The 8948-nt window shown below is 39.0% G+C and overlaps 1 protein-coding gene across 1 annotated transcript; it reads right to left on the minus strand.

Annotated features, from left to right (window-relative positions):
- Positions 1–4304: 4304 nt before the first annotated feature.
- On the minus strand, positions 4305–5228 carry LOC143400254 (olfactory receptor 2T33-like). The gene has a single exon (XM_076857552.1). The coding sequence runs from the start codon at positions 5226–5228 to the stop codon at positions 4305–4307; it is 924 nt and encodes a 307-aa protein (XP_076713667.1).
- Between the last annotated feature and the right edge of the window lie 3720 nt (positions 5229–8948).

Here is an 8948-nt window from a genome sequence, read left to right on the forward strand (position 1 = left end):
TTCACTAGGTCTCCCAGGGACAGAGTGTTAGCTCCATTCCAACACGGATGATAATAGCTGTGGAAATATCACCCTAAGCCCCACTTGGTCAAGGATCATCTTATCTAATGTTACAAAAGATAAATGAGGCAGACTGTGCTTACATTTAAGAATTGCAGATGTAGAAAGACAGTATTTAGAAATGGGGTTTTTTAGTTTCCTGAAAAATCAAAGGGAAATGTTTGTTCTTAAACTAGAGAACATGACTCTAGAATGCAGGCCTGAGAGAGTCTTCCTAGGTTTCCCCATTCCCAGGTATCATTGCAATTACAACAGTGTCAAGACTCATGTACTGAATAAATCAAATAACATAAAATAATTAATGGACTTTCCAAGGCTTAGGCTGCATCCAAGGATAAGCTTTCTGGTAACTGACAAGTTAATTCAAGTAGGGCACACCACTGTGATAGTTATTCTCAATAGATGCAGTGCCCACAACACCCTTATTGCACAAAGAAGTAGGTGAGAAATACTTTATTAATTTACCACAAATGAAAACTCTTTGACTATAGGAATGCTGACCTAACCCATGGGAAGCAGTGGCTCTGTCCCCCTTGTAGTTTAAATCACTAGCCAACCCGTCAGTGTGTTCCAGTGAACCCCCCATTCCACAGGAGTGGGTTGAGGGCATGCAGGTGGGCTTGTGCATGACATTATTTCTTGTTTTCTACTTTGGCAGTGACAGGTCCTGAGGGGTAGTCACACCTGTCTGCAGTCGGTGTTTTAAAATGTGGATAGAAGCTGTATCCCAAAGTCATAAGGAAAACACAGGAGTGAAGACAGAGTGATTAATCTGTTACTGTTTCCTAGTCAGCTCTCATTTCATCATAGAAACCACTGCTCTCATCTACCCAAAACCTCCCAGAGTTAGGTGCACAGGTTTAAATGAGAGGATCCACTGCATTTATCTAACCCAGAGCTGAACCTGAGCATCTCTCACTGTTCCTGAATTCCCCATCAATATTTTTTGCCTAATTTCAACCTGATAAAATAAAATCAATATTTAATTTAAGCATAGAAAATATGTAGTCTCTATAGAAATTGACAGGTTTAATACAATTACTGTGTTTATGCACAAGCATTCAGACTTCAGTTTCTCCTGATACTATGCGCTGCCTGTTGGAATAGCTTACTATCAACTACACTGTGATAATTTTAAAAATATAATTTGTTCATTAACGTGGGGTGAAAATGTAGAGCTAACCTTGTACCTGGAAATAACCTAAAGGAAGGAAAAGAATCTTGAGTACACTGAAGTTGTCGATTCTTTAAGTTCCTTTTCAATAGACAATGAGAACTATTATAGAACTATGAAATTGTTACCAGGGAACCCATAGTGACAGTTACAATGGTCATGCTATTTGACAGAAGTAACAGCTATGTTTTGCAAATTTTACAAAATGTGTTGGCAGAGAGTAAAGGAAAGTTAAGAGGTTATTGGATGAGATCAAGATACTTTAATTCTTGGTTTTAAAATTATGTACAGGCCTTAAAAATATGAAAAAAAATTGACAGCAATGTAAGCTTTACAGGACACTACCTCTTTCCAGCACTCAGGTTAAGTCTTGGCACTGACCTGCCTCCTGAGCAGCCACTGTGCAGGGCCCGGAGCTCCCAGGCTCTTGTCCTGGACCACTCTGTACTTGTATAAAAAGCTCTGTTGCTTGTGCAAAATGAGAGGCACCCATCCTAAGTCCTAGAGCACCTTACCATCAGGCTTAGAAAGTCTCAACAGGAGCATGTTCAGTAGGATAGGGTGACAAGACATTTTCTCTTCTTATTAGCTCAATGCAGATGATTCTCAAATCCCAGGATATTGGATCCCTGAAGAAAACTTCCTGCAGGGCTAGTGCACTGTTATTACCAGGATATGATTCATTGAAAGGAGGCAGATTTCCAACAATAAATGAGATGGTACTTGTAAATGAATTCTCTCTTTCCTGGGAATGCAATCCACTCTGTTGGCCTGTACTTTAGCAATATCCATGTGTCAAGAAAGATCTGAAAGTTACAGAGGATAGAGTGTCTTAGAAATACTTTGCTCTAAAATATGTTATTTTAAAGTGGAAAACAAAATTTGGACTAAATGTTACTCAAGAAAATAAAAAGTTGTGAAAGAAGTAATTCAGATGAGAACAAAATAAGTCAAAGTAAAAACCAAAGTAGTTAATCTCCGAGCATTTTATTTTTATTTTCTTGGAGTTGAATTTGTACTAATTACTTTTTCCTTTGACTTTTATACAAATAATATCTAGACATTTTCACAACACATAAATATGTTTCATTATTTTATTTTAAAATTAAGAGCTTTGAAAGCTTGCCACATGTCTTCCCTGAAAATTATTATAGGTTTATAAAAATTCACCAGTTAAAGATAAAACATATAGTCTGACCACCTGAAACATCATTTTTGAAATTCTATTTTTATCATTTTTATCTAACATTTTATATTTTAACATAAAATGTTTCTATAAAATTTCAGATTCTCAATGTCTTCATTCTTCCAATGGAAATGGAAGACTGTGTTAAAGGGTTTACTCTAGGGCTGGGGTTATGGTACAGTGGTAGAGCGCTTGCCTAAGATGCATGAGGCTTTGGGTTCTATCCCTAGCACAACATAAAAATACTGAACAAAACAAAATGCATAGTATAACCAAACATGTAATTTTATTGTTTAAAGTAAAATGAAAGAGAATAAAGATATTTTACACAAATACACAATTAGTAAAAACAGTTCATCTTCAGCCATTGAATTAAAGTGAGTGTTTGAAAATACACAACAAACAACTAAATATATAATTTCATTTTTTTCTTTTAAACTAAATTTAATATAGCATTTTAAATGTCATATATGGTCCATGAATGAACTACCAAGTTGGGCTCATTGGGGAGACTACATGCTTTATTATTTCTTTCCAAGAATAAAAACATGCAGTTAACAAAATTAAAAAAAAAAATCAGACAGTAAAATAATACAAAAATATAGAACTTTCACAGCAATCATGGGAAGCCAAACTAAAAACAAAATAAGTTACCAAGACACTAGAAGTTCTAAAAAATAAAGTCTGATAACACATGGATGCAAAAGAATCTTGAGCACTGTGGTGGTGGAAATGTTATATTAACATTCTGTTTCAGAAAACAAGTCAAGAAAAAGTTCACCATCCATCTACCTAAATAATAGTTGTTAAAAACAACAACAACAACTTTTGATCCCACAAATAAGCTTTAATTTCCATAGATCCAAACTGAACATAGTCCAGACATCCTCCAAAACACATGGGGTAACACATTGTGGCATTTTAGACAATAGAAGACCTGTAGAAATTAAACAGGGTGAAGAACTGGTGAGAGCAGAGTTGCAGGGGAGTCTTTGAACTGAGAGAAAAACACAGTATGTAGGACAATTCATCATGCGGTCCCAAGGACAAGAATAGAACAGGCCAAACTAAATGATGGGATAAACAGCATACCCATGGTCGTTCTTGAGGGTGCTTCACTGGTGGTGGAGGGAATTGGGAGACTGGTGCATGTAGCCTTTCTTGATTACAGTGTAGACTATTAGGCTTGTATTTATTGAAATTGCTTGAAAGAAAAGGCTGGGTTGTGAGTATCATACTTCTTAAAAAGTATACCTCAGTTGAAACATAGATAATAATCCCATAATTGCTGGAATAGTGAATTCACTTTTGGAGTTAAAGTTCATTAAAACATGCAGGTTTATTGATAAGTAAAATGTGTGGGGCAGATATACAGATCCAAGGGAATCCAATTGTTCTCCCTTATCTCTGGTTTTGTGCACCATAGACTCAGTTACCTGCAATCAACTTCAAACTGAAAACTTAAAATTAAAAAATCCAGAAATACATATTCCATAAGTATAGAATCTGGCACAGCAATGCTCCAGTCTGACCTGAAAAGATGAACCTCTCCACTTAATGAGAAAAGAATTATAGGCAGAGGTTGCAGAGATCTTTGCTAAGAGTAAATATACATGTGAAACTGCAAAGAAAAAAAAAGAAAAGCATGCTACTTTTGCTCTTGAACCTCAAGTTGCAAAAGTTATTGCCACAGCACTCAGTGTTCAGCTAAGGTCAACAATGTTTTCAGAGAGAGCATCAGTGGTTCCAGGTAGCCCCTGGGCAATGTGGATCATGTCTCTAATTCATAAGGAGGGGTCCCTGTAATTACAACTCTAAGAATCCCACCACTCTCTCTGCCCAACCACAAAAGCTGGGGCAATATAGTGTATTGTTAATAAAGCATCAAGGCCACACACTGGCCACACACTTTCTCAGGGCCCCCTTGACCTCGCTGTTCCTCAAGCTGTAAATGAGGGGGTTCAGCATAGGGGTGAGGATGCTATAGAAGGCTGACACCACCTTATCGTGGTGAGCTGACCTGTAAGATTTGGGTCTCATGTAGATTGAAATGGCAGCCCGATAAAAGAGCCCCACTACAGCCACATGTGAGGAGCAGGTGGCAAAGGCCTTCTTGCGAGCTTCTGGGGAGCGCATGTGGAGGAAAGCAGCCAGGATGAGACTATAGGAGGTCAGGATGAGGCAGAAGGGCACCAGGAGCATCAACACACAGCAGAAGTACATGACATCCTCAAAGACAGACGTGTCAGCACAAGCCAAGCACCCCAGCGTGGGGGCCTCACAGAAGAAATGGTCTATCTCTCGCCTGCTGCAAAATGGGAAACTCAGGGAAACAACTGCCTGCATCAGCCCATCAGCTACTCCCAGGAACCAGGACCCCATGGTCATCCTCAGACACAGTGGCCAGCTCATGAGCATGGGATAGCGCAGAGGGTGGCATACGGCCACATAGCAGTCATAGGACATGGCTGCTAAGAGGAAGCACTCCCCACCACCCAGAGTGAGAAGGAAGATCTGGAAGCCACAGCCAGAAGGGGAGATGGACTTGTTTCCAGCCAAGTAGTCAGCAGCCATTTTGGGCACAGTGGTGGAAACCAGCATGGCATCCATGAGGGACAGTTGGCTCAGAAGGAAGTACATGCGCATATGGAGCCGGAGGTCCCACTGAATAAGGAGAATCATGAGGGCATTGCCCACTAGAGCCGTGAAAGCTATTGTCAGAACCATCCCAAAGAGATACTGTTGGGCTCTGGAGTGGCCCAAGAGACCTAGGAGAATGAAGTCGGAACTGGTGTTCCCACTTTCCATGATTTCAAACAACAGAAGAGACACTGTCAGTGGAAACATAGGAGAGAGATTAATTTTTTAAATGCCCCTTGTTATTTATATCCTTCTAAATAATCACATGTGTAATAATGAAACCTATTTCAAATCTTTCATCTCTCATTTTTCTTCTTGTTTTTATTTTTGGTGCTGGGAATTGAACTCAGTGGTGCTCGGCCACTGAGCCACATCCCCAGCCCTGTTTTGTATTTTATTTTGAAACAGGGTCTCACTGAGTTCCCTAGTGCCTCACCATTGCTAAGGCTGGTGTCTAACCTGCAATTCTTCTGTCTCAGTCTCCCGAGCTGCTGGGATTACAGGCATGTGCCACCACACCTGGGTTCATCTACTTTTTAAACATGTTTAAATCAAGATAAAATTAACTAAAAGGGTTTTTTTGTCATTTTGAAGTTTCACATGATAAATGCCTCATAGGTTGAGTGTTGATTAATTTGCAAACCAAATCCTAATTCTTGAGAAGTTGCAACTGACATGCAAGAGAGGCTTTTTTAGTTAATTGGTGCCCAAATAAATAGGTGAGCAGGAAATGCTGTACGTGTGTCATTCATATTGAGGCTTTAATGGTGTCCTGCATGATCAATATTCTTAGAGATGAATTATCAATATCTTACTTTCAAAAAATGATATACTTAATAATGAAGATTCCAAATCTAAAACACATGAAACTTGGTTAAACTACCAAAATCATGATGTTTTCCCTGACACTGACTGAATCTGGAAAGCCCTTTCTAAAACTGGAGGGCTTACCTGCTCAGATCTAGAAGGCAGGAAGACAGCGTCTGCAGACAGAAGAATAACTTCATGTGAAGTTGGTAGTACCTTAGTCACTTCCACAGTTTTAAACTTAAGGTAATCAGTGTTATTTGAGTTTGTTAGTTAGGGTGGAGATCTATTGCTCAATGCACTCTCTCATTAATCCTTCAACAGTGCTTTGTATTGATTCAAAGATGCACCATCTACTGGGTAAGGAAAAATCTGGTTCTTTATTACAAAAGTGTGCAGAAACATTAATTTCTTCCTCATTCCCCATAGAATCAAAATCTTTAAATCAATTTTTCTCTTTGATCTTCTCCTGCTAGAACTGGATGAAGAAGCCCAGAACTGGACAGATATAGCTACTAGTCTGTCCTCAGGGATGCTGCCTGCTTCATCATACTCACATGGCAGAAGGTGTGCAGCTCTTAGGGAGTGCCAAGATCCACCCTAATTCCAAATGCTAGTCATGACTGGAGAGCATCCTGCCTTGGATTGCTCCACCATGTGGACATACTTCTTTGTCAAATATGTCTTCACCTGCCAACCTCTGTGCTCTGCACACCCCTGAATCACTGAAGCATGATCTGTGTGCCTGGTGACCACATGAAAACCCTGGCCATGGCTCTCACTGGCTTCCCAAGACTGGAGGAAACCCTAATCCATTCTTCCTTACTCCAACTTCTCAGTGTTAAAGATGGACTAAGCTTTAGACCTGTTTAGAAATCATTATGTAATTCAGTAACTCTAGGATGTTGGGCAAGTTCCTTTAATTTTTTGCACTGTATTAAACATCTTTAAGTGAACAGTGACACAGTGACCTTAAGTATATTCACATATCGGTACAATCCTCACCAGTGTCTACCTTGAAAACTCTTTTCAACTCCCCAAAATGAAACCATGCACCAATAGAGAGAACTCCTTGTTCTTCTCCCAGGCCCCTAGCAGCCTCCATTCTCTCTCTCTCCATAAATTGGTGACTCTAGGAAGTGCACCTGGAGGAAGTTACTCCCATTCTTGTCTGTTTGCACTACCTGGTGTCCATGACACCAGGGTGCTGCTTGGGTGTCAGAGTTCCCTCCTTCTTGAGGGTCACTAGTGCCCCACTGGCTGTGGGCAGCACACTTTGCTTATTCCTGTACACTTCAGTGGCCGCCTTGCACTTCCATGCACTTTTCTGAGCATTTGTGTGATTTTAATGGACATTTGACAGCAGATGTTACAGCTTTTACTTTAATAAAGTGATAAGATGTCACATGAAATAGGACAACTTCAGTGATCCTTTTGCTTAAGTCATGCAAGAGAGGTTTATGAGTTTTTAGAGAATAAATTCAGCAACTCTCATGACTTTTCAGTTCATTACAAAGCTTCTACTTGTGTTTAAATCATTTTAAATTAAAAATCACTAACACTTAACTTTTCAAAGGATAGGGATTTATTATATACTTTTTGAAGGTAGAATGGGTGTATAAATGTGATTTGCCATTACAAATGTAATTTTCCAGTCAGCATTACATAGCATTTAAATTCAAAGAAAGAGCAAATGAATTCTCCAAATAATAAAATGAATCCCAGTTAGTTATTTCTGTAAGAAATGATAATGTGTGACTTTACTATAATTAACTATCTATATATTTATATTACACAAATGAAGTAAGCTGACACTAGTCAAAAATACTTTCAAAGCTATGCAAATAGAATTATTTGGGACTCATTTCTAGAAGGATGATCATGGATACAAAGTGTTGCTAACAGAGTAATAAAGCATTAACTCTGCTGGCAAATAAAATACAACATGCCATTAAAAAGAGGAAAGGAAGCTCAAATCCCAGAGTTGGGAAAATGTATTATCCTGAAAAACAAAGATTTCCTTTTTCTTTCTTCCCTCTGACTTCATGGGTTTGGAGATTTCTTACCCACATTTCCATCTGCTTCCATCGCTTTTTCTTAGAGTGATGTGAAAACGGTTGCTTTTTCCATGTCTTTGCAATGCTGTGAGGAGCACAGCATTCCCCTGCCCTTCTTCCTTTTTAAAAAGCTTTTGGGTAATCATGGGAAATTTAAAGCAGTGTCTGTAATTTTCTTTTCTATACTTTTTTCATTTTTTTAATTTATTTATTTTAATTAGGTATATATGAGAGCAGAATACTTTTTTTTCACTTTTTTTATTATTAGTTGTTCAAAACATTACAAAGCTCTATACTTTTTTCAGACTCATTGCCAAAATTTGATATTAAAATGTTAAGTTTCTTACCCAGTGTAATGAGATTATCTTCTGTAACAAATAATATCATGCAGACCTTTTATTTGAGGGAATCAATGGGCTGTTAAAGAATCCAGCTGGTGAGTACCAGCTAGCACACACTGCAGCTCTCCGGGGGTAACAAGCACAGAAAGGAACAGAGGATTTTCTCAAACTTGTTGAGCATGAAGTGCTAGGATTGGCATCCCCTACCCACGTGAGGGGACACTCACTGCAGCAGGCTGCATCTGCGTCCTCTGTGAGAAGGTCCATGTGAGAAGCATGGTCGCAGTTCCCTCGGGCTGCAGGAGTGACTTGCTGCTGCTTTGTCCAGCTGGAGTATATCAGTGCCCATGCACAGCTACAGGGTGTGTGACCTGTACCCACAGGGGCTGGAAGCACTCTCATTAGCCAGAGCCACGTGATGAGACACTTCAGGGTCAAAGAGGTTTAGATTTCAGGGGTGTTTTAAAGATTCCCAGGATTCTGACATACTTTGTATGCTTCAGAAAGCTATGAGTCACAAAATAATAGAGGCTCATTCTGGAGTAAAAAGAAAATGTAAATACGTGTTCTAGGAAAAGGTCATGATTTTAAAACACATCTATGGGTGAAGTTATAGGATCCTGGTATTTCTTTTATGAATTCCAATGGAAGAGAAGATTAAAAACTAAACCACTGACACCAAC

The sequence above is a fragment of the Callospermophilus lateralis genome, chromosome 5 (assembly GCF_048772815.1).
Source record: "Callospermophilus lateralis isolate mCalLat2 chromosome 5, mCalLat2.hap1, whole genome shotgun sequence".
NCBI lineage: Eukaryota > Metazoa > Chordata > Mammalia > Rodentia > Sciuridae > Callospermophilus > Callospermophilus lateralis.

What these genes read in the sequence shown, in the direction of transcription:
- LOC143400254 (XM_076857552.1), bottom strand. Translation starts at nt 5,228, where the DNA reads ATGGAAAGTGGGAACACCAGTTCCGACTTCATTCTCCTAGGTCTCTTG.